The sequence below is a fragment of the Coregonus clupeaformis genome, unplaced genomic scaffold, assembly GCF_020615455.1.
Source record: "Coregonus clupeaformis isolate EN_2021a unplaced genomic scaffold, ASM2061545v1 scaf0398, whole genome shotgun sequence".
Taxonomy (NCBI): Eukaryota; Metazoa; Chordata; class Actinopteri; order Salmoniformes; family Salmonidae; genus Coregonus; species Coregonus clupeaformis.
Genome location: NW_025533853.1, coordinates 235,867 through 252,110, shown reverse-complemented (window position 1 = coordinate 252,110; position 16,244 = coordinate 235,867). Strand labels below are relative to the sequence as shown.

Here is a 16,244-nt window from a genome sequence, read left to right as displayed (position 1 = left end):
GAAGGAAAAGCAGCCAACAAGTGCTCAGCATATGTGGGAACTCCTTCAAGACTGTTGGAAAAGCATTCCAGGTGAAGCTGGTTGAGAAAATGCCAAGAGTGGCTATTTGAAGAATCTCAAAGGGTGGCTATTTGAAGAATCTCAAATATAAAACATATTTTGATTTGTTTAACACATTTTTGGTTACTACGTGACTCCATATGTGTTATTTCATAGTTTTGATGTCTTCACTATTATTCTACAATGTAGAAAATAGTAAAAATAAAGAAAAACTCTGGAATGAGAAGGTTTTGACTGGTACTGTCTATGCACACATACATACATATAAATATCCATAAAAAGTCCATATCAATATGCATTGATTTCTCAGTCTGTGTTTAAAACAATGCTGTGTTCTTCATCGTCAACACGGTCCTATTCATTAGGACACACCGTACCCAAAGTGTTTTGCAACACATACCGGAAACAAGTGTTTATCATTGGTCACTTTTCCTGTTTGTCACTTTTCCTCTGTTTGGTTCCTAATGAATATGACTCATCTCTCTCCAGTGCCCACCCAGTCATCCTGTCTGTCTCAGGGCCCACCCAGTCATCCTCCGTCTGTCTCAGGGCCCACCCAGTCATCCTCCGTCTGTCTCAGGGCCCACCCAGACATCCTCCGTCTGTCTCAGGGCCCACCCAGTCATCCTCCGTCTGTCTCAGGGCCCACCCAGTCATCCTGTCTGTCTGTCTCAGGGTTGGGACAGTCCGCTCCACCATCGTAGTCCTGGGGGTGGTTCCTTGGTCTTGGCAGCATCTTCTCTGCTAGTGGTGGTGACGGTGGGGTCTGTATATCTCTATACAGCACGCACTTTAAAGAGAAACCAAAGAAGAGAGCTGTGATTTGGGGGTCAGGGGTCAGGTCAAAGCCCTAATAAAAGGTCAGGGGTCAGGTCAAAGCCCTAATAAAAGGTCAGGGGTCAGGTCAAAGCCCTAATAAAAGGTCAGGGGTGAGTTCAAAGCCCTACTAAAAGGTAAAGGGTCAGGTCAAAGTCCTAATAGAATTGCCTTAAGAGGACAAATAACGTTGTTTGAATTGAAGGTGGGGCTGGGGTTGGAAAACCAATCAGGTAGGAAGGAGTAGCCGGGTGGAGGGGAGGGGCTAGGATATGACATCATGAGTGTCGCTGTTAGGTCGTTGTTGACGGTTGGCCACAGGAGGGAGGGGCTTGCCGAAGAACTCTGAAAGAGAGAGAGGAGGAGGGAGAGGAAGAGGGAGACAGGACTAAATTAGCTCCATCTATGTAAGGCCGGCTACTGGTTTCTGTTACCTGAAATCAAACCAAAGCATGTCAGAAATCTGTTATGTGTACTTCCTAAACAATATTAACATGATCAACTGTACACAGCACATACATCAAGACGACTTCAACGACGTAAGATCCCTTGAATAAAGGGACACAGGTGGCAGGTAGGATGCATGTAGGAAATGGAGTCAGTGTTGTTAAACATGCTCTGTAGACATAGAGAGAGGAAATGGAGTCAGTGTTGTTAAACATGCTCTGTAGACAGAGAGAGGAAATGGAGTCAGTGTTGTTAAACATGCTCTGTAGACAGAGAGAGGAAATGGAGTCAGTGTTGTTAAACATGCTCTGTAGACAGAGAGAGGAAATGTAGTCAGTGTTGTTAAATATGCTCTGTAGACATAGAGAGAGGAAATGGAGTCAGTGTTGTTAAACATGCTCTGTAGACATAGAGAGAGGAAATGGAGTCAGTGTTGTTAAACATGCTCTGTAGACAGAGAGAGGAAATGGAGTCAGTGTTGTTAAACATGCTCTGTAGACAGAGAGAGGAAATGGAGTCAGTGTTGTTAAACATGCTCTGTAGACAGAGAGAGGAAATGGAGTCAGTGTTATTAAACATGCTCTGTAGACAGAGAGAGGAAATTGAGTCAGTGTTGTTAAACATGCTCTGTAGACAGAGAGAGGAAATGGAGTCAGTGTTGTTAAACATGCTCTGTAGACATAGAGAGAGGAAATGGAGTCAGTGTTCTTAAACATGCTCTGTAGACAGAGAGAGGAAATGGAGTCAGTGTTGTTAAACATGCTCTGTAGACAGAGAGAGGAAATGGAGTCAGTGTTGTTAAACATGCTCTGTAGACATAGAGAGAGGAAATGGAGTCAGTGTTGTTAAACATGCTCTGTAGACAGAGAGAGAGGAAATGGAGTCAGTGTTGTTAAACATGCTCTGTAGACAGAGAGAGGAAATGGAGTCAGTGTTGTTAAACATGCTCTGTAGACAGAGAGAGGAAATGGAGTCAGTGTTGTTAAACATGCTCTGTAGACAGAGAGAGAGGAAATGGAGTCAGTGTTGTTAAACATGCTCTGTAGACAGAGAGAGAGGAAATGGAGTCAGTGTTGTTAAACATGCTCTGTAGACAAAGAGAGGAAATGGAGTCAGTGTTGTTAAACATGCTCTGTAGACAGAGAGAGGAAATGGAGTCAGTGTTGTTAAACATGCTCTGTAGACAGAGAGGAAATGGAGTCAGTGTTGTTAAACATGCTCTGTAGACATAGAGAGATGAAATGGAGTCAGTGTTGTTAAACATGCTCTGTAGACAGAGAGATGAAATGGAGTCAGTGTTGTTAAACATGCTCTGTAGACAGAGAGAGGAAATGGAGTCAGTGTTGTTAAACATGCTCTGTAGACAGAGAGAGGAAATGGAGTCAGTGTTGTTAAACATGCTCTGTAGACAGAGAGAGGAAATGGAGTCAGTGTTGTTAAATATGCTCTGTAGACATAGAGAGAGGAAATTGAGTCAGTGTTGTTAAACATGCTCTGTAGACATAGAGAGAGGAAATGGAGTCAGTGTTGTTAAACATGCTCTGTAGACAGAGAGAGGAAATGGAGTCAGTGTTGTTTAACAAACTCTGTAAACAGAGGAAATGGAGTCAGTGTTGTTAAACATGCTCTGTAGACAGAGAGAGGGAATGGAGTCAGTGTTGTTAAACATGCTCTGTAGACAGAGAGAGAGGAAATGGAGTCAGTGTTGTTAAATATGCTCTGTAGACAGAGAGAGGAAATGGAGTCAGTGTTGTTAAACATGTTCTGTAGACAGAGAGATGAAATGGAGTCAGTGTTGTTAAACATGCTCTGTAGACAGAGAGAGGAAATGGAGTCAGTGTTGTTAAACATGCTCTGTAGACAGAGAGATGAAATGGAGTCAGTGTTGTTAAACATGCTCTGTAGACAGAGAGAGGAAATGGAGTCAGTGTTGTTAAACATGCTCTGTAGACAGAGAGAGGAAATGGAGTCAGTGTTGTTAAACATGCTCTGTAGACAGAGAGAGGAAATGGAGTCAGTGTTGTTAAACATGCTCTGTAGACAGAGAGAGGAAATGGAGTCAGTGTTGTTAAACATGCTCTGTAGACAGAGAGATGAAATGGAGTCAGTGTTGTTAAACATGCTCTATAGACAGAGAGAGGAAATGGAGTCAGTGTTGTTAAACATGCTCTGTAGACAGAGAGAGGAAATGGAGTCAGTGTTGTTAAACATGCTCTGTAGACAGAGAGATGAAATGGAGTCAGTGTTGTTAAACATGCTCTGTAGACAGAGAGATGAAATGGAGTCAGTGTTGTTAAACATGCTCTATAGACAGAGAGGAAATGGAGTCAGTGTTGTTAAACATGCTCTGTAGACAGAGAGAGGAAATGGAGTCAGTGTTGTTAAACATGCTCTGTAGACAGAGAGAGGAAATGGAGTCAGTGTTGTTAAACATGCTCTGTAGACAGAGAGATTAAATGGAGTCAGTGTTCTTAAACATGCTCTGTAGACAGAGAGAGGAAATGGAGTCAGTGTTGTTAAAAATGCTCTGTAGACAGAGAGAGGAAATGGAGTCAGTGTTGTTAAACATGCTCTGTAGACAGAGAGAGAGGAAATGGAGTCAGTGTTGTTAAACATGCTCTGTAGACAGAGAGAGGAAATGGAGTCAGTGTTGTTAAACATGCTCTGTAGACAGAGAGAGGAAATGGAGTCAGTGTTGTTAAACATGCTCTGTAGACAGAGAGAGGAAATGGAGTCAGGAATGGCTGAAGGATTAAGTACAGACAGATGGGTTAGTTAGTAGTTAGTTAGTGGTTAACATACAGGAGTGGAGTGGTGTTGGAGTCACTTTAAACATCATTACCAGATCGGCTCCTATCCCCAAGAGGCTCCAGCTTGGGAAGCCTAGACATTTTGGGAGTAGCCCATCCCACTAAAACAACAACAACAAAATAGATTATTAGGAGAAGCCCATCCCACTAAAACAACAACTAAATAGATTATTGGGAGAAGCCCATCCCACTAAAACAACAACAACAAAATAGATTATTAGGAGAAGCCCATCCCACTAAAACAACAACTAAATAGATTATTAGGAGAAGCCCATCCCACTAAAACAACAACTAAATAGATTATTAGGAGAAGCCCATCCCACTAAAACAACAACAACTAAATAGATTATTAGGAGAAGCCCATCCCACTAAAACAACAACTAAATAGATTATTAGGAGAAGCCCATCCCACTAAAACAACAACAACTAAATAGATTATTAGGAGAAGCCCATCCCACTAAAACAACAACAACTAAATAGATTATTAGGAGAAGCCCATCCCACTAAAACAACAACAACTAAATAGATTATTAGGAGTAGCCCATCCCACTAAAACAACAACAACAAAATAGATTATTAGGAGAAGCCCATCCCACTAAAACAACAACAACTAAATAGATTATTAGGAGAAGCCCATCCCACTAAAACAACAACAACTAAATAGATTATTAGGAGAAGCCCATCCCACTAAAACAACAACAACTAAATAGATTATTAGGAGTAGCCCATCCCACTAAAACAACAACAACAAAATAGATTATTAGGAGAAGCCCATCCCACTAAAACAACAACAACTAAATAGATTATTAGGAGAAGCCCATCCCACTAAAACAACAACAACTAAATAGATTATTAGGAGAAGCCCATCCCACTAAAACAACAACTAAATATATTATTAGGAGAAGCCCATCCCACTAAAACAACAACAAAAAAGATTATTAGGAGAAGCCCATCCCACTAAAACAACAACTAAATAGATTATTAGGAGAAGCCCATCCCACTAAAACAACAACTAAATATATTATTAGGAGAAGCCCATCCCACTAAAACAACAACTAAATAGATTATTAGGAGAAGCCCATCCCACTAAAACAACAACTAAATAGATTATTAGGAGAAGCCCATCCCACTAAAACAACAACAACAAAATAGATTATTAGGAGAAGCCCATCCCACTAAAACAACAACAACTAAATAGATTATTAGGAGAAGCCCATCCCACTAAAACAACAACAACTAAATAGATTATTAGGAGAAGCCCATCCCACTAAAACAACAACAACTAAATAGATTATTAGGAGAAGCCCATCCCACTAAAACAACAACAACTAAATAGATTATTAGGAGAAGCCCATCCCACTAAAACAACAACAACTAAATAGATTATTAGGAGAAGCCCATCCCACTAAAACAACAACAACTAAATAGATTATTAGGAGAAGCCCATCCCACTAAAACAACAACTAAATAGATTATTAGGAGAAGCCCATCCCACTAAAACAACAACAACTAAATAGATTATTAGGAGAAGCCCATCCCACTAAAACAACAACTAAATAGATTATTAGGAGAAGCCTATCCCACTAAAACAACAACAACTAAATAGATTATTAGGAGAAGCCCATCCCACTAAAACAACAACAACAACTAAATAGATTATTAGGAGAAGCCCATCCCACTAAAACAACAACAACAACTAAATAGATTATTAGGAGAAGCCCATCCCACTAAAACAACAACAACTAAATAGATTATTAGGAGAAGCCCATCCCACTAAAACAACAACAACTAAATAGATTATTAGGAGAAGCCTATCCCACTAAAACAACAACAACTAAATAGATTATTAGGAGAAGCCCATCCCACTAAAACAACAACAACTAAATAGATTATTAGGAGAAGCCCATCCCACTAAAACAACAACAACTAAATAGATTATTAGGAGAAGCCCATCCCACTAAAACAACAACAACAACTAAATAGATTATTAGGAGAAGCCCATCCAACTAAAACAACAACAACTAAATAGATTATTAGGAGAAGCCCATCCCACTAAAACAACAACAACTAAATAGATTATTAGGAGAAGCCCATCCCACTAAAACAACAACTAAATAGATTATTAGGAGAAGCCCATCCCACTAAAACAACAACTAAATAGATTATTAGGAGAAGCCCATCCCACTAAAACAACAACAACTAAATAGATTATTAGGAGAAGCCCATCCCACTAAAACAACAACAACTAAATAGATTATTAGGAGAAGCCCATCCCACTAAAACAACAACAACTAAATAGATTATTAGGAGAAGCCCATCCCACTAAAACAACAACAACTAAATAGATTATTAGGAGAAGCCCATCCCACTAAAACAACAACAACTAAATAGATTATTAGGAGAAGCCCATCCCACTAAAACAACAACAACTAAATAGATTATTAGGAGAAGCCCATCCCACTAAAACAACAACCTAAATAGATTATTAGGAGAAGCCCATCCCACTAAAACAACAACTAAATAGATTATTAGGAGAAGCCCATCCCACTAAAACAACAACAACTAAATAGATTATTAGGAGAAGCCCATCCCACTAAAACAACAACAACTAAATAGATTATTAGGAGAAGCCCATCCCACTAAAACAACAACAACTAAATAGATTATTAGGAGAAGCCCATCCCACTAAAACAACAACTAAATAGATTATTAGGAGAAGCCCATCCCACTAAAACAACAACTAAATAGATTATTAGGAGAAGCCCATCCCACTAAAACAACAACTAAATAGATTATTAGGAGAAGCCCATCCCACTAAAACAACAACAACTAAATAGATTATTAGGAGAAGCCCATCCCACTAAAACAACAACAACTAAATAGATTATTAGGAGAAGCCCATCCCACTAAAACAACAACATAAATAGATTATTAGGAGAAGCCCATCCCACTAAAACAACAACTAAATAGATTATTAGGAGAAGCCCACCCCACTAAAACAACAACAACTAAATAGATTATTAGGAGAAGCCCATCCCACTAAAACAACAACAACTAAATAGATTATTAGGAGAAGCCCATCCCACTAAAACAACAACAACTAAATAGATTATTAGGAGAAGCCCATCCCACTAAAACAACAACAACTAAATAGATTATTAGGAGAAGCCCATCCCACTAAAACAACAACTAAATAGATTATTAGGAGAAGCCCATCCCACTAAAACAACAACAACTAAATAGATTATTAGGAGAAGCCCATCCCACTAAAACAACAACAACTAAATAGATTATTAGGAGAAGCCCATCCCACTAAAACAACAACTAAATAGATTATTAGGAGAAGCCCATCCCACTAAAACAACAACAACTAAATAGATTATTAGGAGAAGCCCATCCCACTAAAACAACAACAACTAAATAGATTATTAGGAGAAGCCCATCCCACTAAAACAACAACTAAATAGATTATTAGGAGAAGCCCATCCCACTAAAACAACAACAACTAAATAGATTATTAGGAGAAGCCCATCCCACTAAAACAACAACAACTAAATAGATTATTAGGAGAAGCCCATCCCACTAAAACAACAACAACTAAATAGATTATTAGGAGAAGCCCATCCACTAAAACAACAACAACTAAATAGATTATTAGGAGAAGCCCATCCCACTAAAACAACAACTAAATAGATTATTAGGAGAAGCCCATCCCACTAAAACAACAACTAAATAGATTATTAGGAGAAGCCCATCCCACTAAAGCAACAACAACTAAATAGATTATTAGGAGAAGCCCATCCCACTAAAACAACAACAACTAAATAGATTATTAGGAGAAGCCCATCCCACTAAAACAACAACAACTAAATAGATTATTAGGAGAAGCCCATCCCACTAAAACAACAACAACTAAATAGATTATTAGGAGAAGCCCATCCCACTAAAACAACAACTAAATAGATTATTAGGAGAAGCCCATCCCACTAAAACAACAACAACTAAATAGATTATTAGGAGAAGCCCATCCCACTAAAACAACAACAACTAAATAGATTATTAGGAGAAGCCCATCCCACTAAAACAACAACAACTAAATAGATTATTAGGAGAAGCCCATCCCACTAAAACAACAACAACTAAATAGATTATTAGGAGAAGCCCATCCCACTAAAACAACAACAACTAAATAGATTATTAGGAGAAGCCCATCCCAAAAAAACAACAACTAAATAGATTATTAGGAGAAGCCCATCCCACTAAAACAACAACTAAATAGATTATTAGGAGAAGCCCATCCCACTAAAACAACAACAACTAAATAGATTATTAGGAGAAGCCCATCCCACTAAAACAACAACAACTAAATAGATTATTAGGAGAAGCCCATCCCACTAAAACAACAACAACTAAATAGATTATTAGGAGAAGCCCATCCCACTAAAACAACAACAACTAAATAGATTATTAGGAGAAGCCCATCCCACTAAAACAACAACAACTAAATAGATTATTAGGAGAAGCCCATCCCACTAAAACAACAACAACTAAATAGATTATTAGGAGAAGCCCATCCCACTAAAACAACAACAACTAAATAGATTATTAGGAGAAGCCCATCCCACTAAAACAACAACAACTAAATAGATTATTAGGAGAAGCCCATCCCACTAAAACAACAACAACTAAATAGATTATTAGGAGAAGCCCATCCCACTAAAACAACAACAACTAAATAGATTATTAGGAGAAGCCCATCCCACTAAAACAACAACAACTAAATAGATTATTAGGAGAAGCCCATCCCACTAAAACAACAACTAAATAGATTATTAGGAGAAGCCCATCCCACTAAAACAACAACTAAATAGATTATTAGGAGAAGCCCACCCCACTAAAACAACAACAACTAAATAGATTATTAGGAGAAGCCCATCCCACTAAAACAACAACAACTAAATAGATTATTAGGAGAAGCCCATCCCACTAAAACAACAACAACTAAATAGATTATTAGGAGAAGCCCATCCCACTAAAACAACAACAACTAAATAGATTATTAGGAGAAGCCCATCCCACTAAAACAACAACACTAAATAGATTATTAGGAGAAGCCCATCCCACTAAAACAACAACAACTAAATAGATTATTAGGAGAAGCCCACCCCACTAAAACAACAACAACTAAATAGATTATTAGGAGAAGCCCATCCCACTAAAACAACAACAACTAAATAGATTATTAGGAGAAGCCCATCCCACTAAAACAACAACAACTAAATAGATTATTAGGAGAAGCCCATCCCACTAAAACAACAACAACTAAATAGATTATTAGGAGAAGCCCATCCCACTAAAACAACAACACTAAATAGATTATTAGGAGAAGCCCATCCCACTAAAACAACAACAACTAAATAGATTATTAGGAGAAGCCCATCCCACTAAAACAACAACAACTAAATAGATTATTAGGAGAAGCCCATCCCACTAAAACAACAACAACTAAATAGATTATTAGGAGAAGCCCATCCCACTAAAACAACAACAACTAAATAGATTATTAGGAGAAGCCCATCCCACTAAAACAACAACAACTAAATAGATTATTAGGAGAAGCCCATCCCACTAAAACAACAACAACTAAATAGATTATTAGGAGAAGCCCATCCCACTAAAACAACAACAACTAAATAGATTATTAGGAGAAGCCCATCCCACTAAAACAACAACAACTAAATAGATTATTAGGAGAAGCCCATCCCACTAAAACAACAACAACTAAATAGATTATTAGAGAAGCCCATCCCACTAAAACAACAACAACTAAATAGATTATTAGAGAAGCCCATCCCACTAAAACAACAACAACTAAATAGATTATTAGGAGAAGCCCATCCCACTAAAACAACAACAACTAAATAGATTATTAGGAGAAGCCCATCCCACTAAAACAACAACAACTAAATAGATTATTAGGAGAAGCCCATCCCACTAAAACAACAACAACTAAATAGATTATTAGGAGAAGCCCATCCCACTAAAACAACAACAACTAAATAGATTATTAGGAGAAGCCCATCCCACTAAAACAACAACAACTAAATAGATTATTAGGAGAAGCCCATCCCACTAAAACAACAACAACTAAATAGATTATTAGGAGAAGCCCATCCCACTAAAACAACAACAACTAAATAGATTATTAGGAGAAGCCCATCCCACTAAAACAACAACAACTAAATAGATTATTAGGAGAAGCCCATCCCACTAAAACAACAACAACTAAATAGATTATTAGGAGAAGCCCATCCCACTAAAACAACAACAACTAAATAGATTATTAGGAGAAGCCCATCCCACTAAAACAACAACCTAAATAGATTATTAGGAGAAGCCCATCCCACTAAAACAACAACAACTAAATAGATTATTAGGAGAAGCCCATCCCACTAAAACAACAACAACTAAATAGATTATTAGGAGAAGCCCATCCCACTAAAACAACAACAACTAAATAGATTATTAGGAGAAGCCCATCCCACTAAAACAACAACAACTAAATAGATTATTAGGAGAAGCCCATCCCACTAAAACAACAACAACTAAATAGATTATTAGGAGAAGCCCATCCCACTAAAACAACAACAACTAAATAGATTATTAGGAGAAGCCCATCCCACTAAAACAACAACAACTAAATAGATTATTAGGAGAAGCCCATCCCACTAAAACAACAACAACTAAATAGATTATTAGGAGAAGCCCATCCCACTAAAACAACAACAACTAAATAGATTATTAGGAGAAGCCCATCCCACTAAAACAACAACAACTAAATAGATTATTAGGAGAAGCCCATCCCACTAAAACAACAACAACTAAATAGATTATTAGGAGAAGCCCATCCCACTAAAACAACAACAACTAAATAGATTATTAGGAGAAGCCCATCCCACTAAAACAACAACCTAAATAGATTATTAGGAGAAGCCCATCCCACTAAAACAACAACAACTAAATAGATTATTAGGAGAAGCCCATCCCACTAAAACAACAACCTAAATAGATTATTAGGAGAAGCCCATCCCACTAAAACAACAACAACTAAATAGATTATTAGGAGAAGCCCATCCCACTAAAACAACAACAACTAAATAGATTATTAGGAGAAGCCCATCCCACTAAAACAACAACAACTAAATAGATTATTAGGAGAAGCCCATCCCACTAAAACAACAACAACTAAATAGATTATTAGGAGAAGCCCATCCCACTAAAACAACAACAACTAAATAGATTATTAGGAGAAGCCCATCCCACTAAAACAACAACAACTAAATAGATTATTAGGAGAAGCCCATCCCACTAAAACAACAACAACTAAATAGATTATTAGGAGAAGCCCATCCCACTAAAACAACAACAACTAAATAGATTATTAGGAGAAGCCCATCCCACTAAAACAACAACAACTAAATAGATTATTAGGAGAAGCCCATCCCACTAAAACAACAACAACTAAATAGATTATTAGGAGAAGCCCATCCCACTAAAACAACAACAACTAAATAGATTATTAGGAGAAGCCCATCCCACTAAAACAACAACAACTAAATAGATTATTAGGAGAAGCCCATCCCACTAAAACAACAACAACTAAATAGATTATTAGGAGAAGCCCATCCCACTAAAACAACAACAACTAAATAGATTATTAGGAGAAGCCCATCCCACTAAAACAACAACAACTAAATAGATTATTAGGAGAAGCCCATCCCACTAAAACAACAACAACTAAATAGATTATTAGGAGAAGCCCATCCCACTAAAACAACAACAACTAAATAGATTATTAGGAGAAGCCCATCCCACTAAAACAACAACCTAAATAGATTATTAGGAGAAGCCCATCCCACTAAAACAACAACAACTAAATAGATTATTAGGAGAAGCCCATCCCACTAAAACAACAACAACTAAATAGATTATTAGGAGAAGCCCATCCCACTAAAACAACAACAACTAAATAGATTATTAGGAGAAGCCCATCCCACTAAAACAACAACAACTAAATAGATTATTAGGAGAAGCCCATCCCACTAAAACAACAACAACTAAATAGATTATTAGGAGAAGCCCATCCCACTAAAACAACAACAACTAAATAGATTATTAGGAGAAGCCCATCCCACTAAAACAACAACAACTAAATAGATTATTAGGAGAAGCCCATCCCACTAAAACAACAACAACTAAATAGATTATTAGGAGAAGCCCATCCCACTAAAACAACAACAACTAAATAGATTATTAGGAGAAGCCCATCCCACTAAAACAACAACAACTAAATAGATTATTAGGAGAAGCCCATCCCACTAAAACAACAACAACTAAATAGATTATTAGGAGAAGCCCATCCCACTAAAACAACAACAACTAAATAGATTATTAGGAGAAGCCCATCCCACTAAAACAACAACAACTAAATAGATTATTAGGAGAAGCCCATCCCACTAAAACAACAACAACTAAATAGATTATTAGGAGAAGCCCATCCCACTAAAACAACAACAACTAAATAGATTATTAGGAGAAGCCCATCCCACTAAAACAACAACAACTAAATAGATTATTAGGAGAAGCCCATCCCACTAAAACAACAACAACTAAATAGATTATTAGGAGAAGCCCATCCCACTAAAACAACAACAACTAAATAGATTATTAGGAGAAGCCCATCCCACTAAAACAACAACAACTAAATAGATTATTAGGAGAAGCCCATCCCACTAAAACAACAACAACTAAATAGATTATTAGGAGAAGCCCATCCCACTAAAACAACAACAACTAAATAGATTATTAGGAGAAGCCCATCCCACTAAAACAACAACAACTAAATAGATTATTAGGAGAAGCCCATCCCACTAAAACAACAACAACTAAATAGATTATTAGGAGAAGCCCATCCCACTAAAACAACAACAACTAAATAGATTATTAGGAGAAGCCCATCCCACTAAAACAACAACAACTAAATAGATTATTAGGAGAAGCCCATCCCACTAAAACAACAACAACTAAATAGATTATTAGGAGAAGCCCATCCCACTAAAACAACAACAACTAAATAGATTATTAGGAGAAGCCCATCCCACTAAAACAACAACAACTAAATAGATTATTAGGAGAAGCCCATCCCACTAAAACAACAACAACTAAATAGATTATTAGGAGAAGCCCATCCCACTAAAACAACAACAACTAAATAGATTATTAGGAGAAGCCCATCCCACTAAAACAACAACAACTAAATAGATTATTAGGAGAAGCCCATCCCACTAAAACAACAACAACTAAATAGATTATTAGGAGAAGCCCATCCCACTAAAACAACAACAACTAAATAGATTATTAGGAGAAGCCCATCCCACTAAAACAACAACAACTAAATAGATTATTAGGAGAAGCCCATCCCACTAAAACAACAACAACTAAATAGATTATTAGGAGAAGCCCATCCCACTAAAACAACAACAACTAAATAGATTATTAGGAGAAGCCCATCCCACTAAAACAACAACAACTAAATAGATTATTAGGAGAAGCCCATCCCACTAAAACAACAACAACTAAATAGATTATTAGGAGAAGCCCATCCCACTAAAACAACAACAACTAAATAGATTATTAGGAGAAGCCCATCCCACTAAAACAACAACAACTAAATAGATTATTAGGAGAAGCCCATCCCACTAAAACAACAACAACTAAATAGATTATTAGGAGAAGCCCATCCCACTAAAACAACAACAACTAAATAGATTATTAGGAGAAGCCCATCCCACTAAAACAACAACAACTAAATAGATTATTAGGAGAAGCCCATCCCACTAAAACAACAACAACTAAATAGATTATTAGGAGAAGCCCATCCCACTAAAACAACAACAACTAAATAGATTATTAGGAGAAGCCCATCCCACTAAAACAACAACAACTAAATAGATTATTAGGAGAAGCCCATCCCACTAAAACAACAACAACTAAATAGATTATTAGGAGAAGCCCATCCCACTAAAACAACAACAACTAAATAGATTATTAGGAGAAGCCCATCCCACTAAAACAACAACAACTAAATAGATTATTAGGAGAAGCCCATCCCACTAAAACAACAACAACTAAATAGATTATTAGGAGAAGCCCATCCCACTAAAACAACAACAACTAAATAGATTATTAGGAGAAGCCCATCCCACTAAAACAACAACAACTAAATAGATTATTAGGAGAAGCCCATCCCACTAAAACAACAACAACTAAATAGATTATTAGGAGAAGCCCATCCCACTAAAACAACAACAACTAAATAGATTATTAGGAGAAGCCCATCCCACTAAAACAACAACAACTAAATAGATTATTAGGAGAAGCCCATCCCACTAAAACAACAACAACTAAATAGATTATTAGGAGAAGCCCATCCCACTAAAACAACAACAACTAAATAGATTATTAGGAGAAGCCCATCCCACTAAAACAACAACCTAAATAGATTATTAGGAGAAGCCCATCCCACTAAAACAACAACAACTAAATAGATTATTAGGAGAAGCCCATCCCACTAAAACAACAACAACTAAATAGATTATTAGGAGAAGCCCATCCCACTAAAACAACAACAACTAAATAGATTATTAGGAGAAGCCCATCCCACTAAAACAACAACAACTAAATAGATTATTAGGAGAAGCCCATCCCACTAAAACAACAACAACTAAATAGATTATTAGGAGAAGCCCATCCCACTAAAAACAACAACTAAATAGATTATTAGGAGAAGCCCATCCCACTAAAACAACAACAACTAAATAGATTATTAGGAGAAGCCCATCCCACTAAAACAACAACAACTAAATAGATTATTAGGAGAAGCCCATCCCACTAAAACAACAACAACTAAATAGATTATTAGGAGAAGCCCATCCCACTAAAACAACAACAACTAAATAGATTATTAGGAGAAGCCCATCCCACTAAAACAACAACAACTAAATAGATTATTAGGAGAAGCCCATCCCACTAAAACAACAACAACTAAATAGATTATTAGGAGAAGCCCATCCCACTAAAACAACAACAACTAAATAGATTATTAGGAGAAGCCCATCCCACTAAAACAACAACAACTAAATAGATTATTAGGAGAAGCCCATCCCACTAAAACAACAACAACTAAATAGATTATTAGGAGAAGCCCATCCCACTAAAACAACAACAACTAAATAGATTATTAGGAGAAGCCCATCCCACTAAAACAACAACAACTAAATAGATTATTAGGAGAAGCCCATCCCACTAAAACAACAACAACTAAATAGATTATTAGGAGAAGCCCATCCCACTAAAACAACAACACTAAATAGATTATTAGGAGAAGCCCATCCCACTAAAACAACAACAACTAAATAGATTATTAGGAGAAGCCCATCCCACTAAAACAACAACAACTAAATAGATTATTAGGAGAAGCCCATCCCACTAAAACAACAACAACTAAATAGATTATTAGGAGAAGCCCATCCCACTAAAACAACAACAACTAAATAGATTATTAGGAGAAGCCCATCCCACTAAAACAACAACCTAAATAGATTATTAGGAGAAGCCCATCCCACTAAAACAACAACAACTAAATAGATTATTAGGAGAAGCCCATCCCACTAAAACAACAACAACTAAATAGATTATTAGGAGAAGCCCATCCCACTAAAACAACAACAACTAAATAGATTATTAGGAGAAGCCCATCCCACTAAAACAACAACAACTAAATAGATTATTAGGAGAAGCCCATCCCACTAAAACAACAACAACTAAATAGATTATTAGGAGAAGCCCATCCCACTAAAACAACAACAATAAATAGATTATTAGGAGAAGCCCATCCCACTAAAACAACAACAACTAAATAGATTATTAGGAGAAGCCCATCCCACTAAAACAACAACAACTAAATAGATTATTAGGAGAAGCCCATCCCACTAAAACAACAACAACTAAATAGATTATTAGGAGAAGCCCATCCCACTAAAACAACAACAA

The 16,244-nt window shown here is 36.9% G+C and overlaps 1 protein-coding gene across 4 annotated transcripts in view; it reads right to left on the bottom strand.

The window, feature by feature from the left end:
- Nucleotides 1–264: 264 nt before the first annotated feature.
- Nucleotides 265–16,244, bottom strand: part of arl13b (ADP-ribosylation factor-like 13b) — a 71,890-nt gene continuing 55,910 nt past the window's right edge. Inside the window, exons 9-11 of one of the 4 annotated variants that reach the window (XR_006658626.1) lie at nt 4,166–4,234; nt 1,396–1,494; nt 1,135–1,221 (exon numbers count right to left, since the gene is read on the bottom strand). Coding sequence is in view for 3 of the 4 variants with exons in the window: in XM_045215225.1 (XP_045071160.1) it covers nt 1,142–1,221; nt 4,166–4,234 (149 nt within the window). In the remaining variant the exon portion in view is untranslated. Of the gene's footprint in view, nt 851–882; nt 1,222–1,395; nt 1,495–4,165; nt 4,235–16,244 lie in introns of those variants that run through there. The other 3 variants (XM_045215225.1, XM_045215227.1, XM_045215226.1) reach the window with 3 other exon arrangements.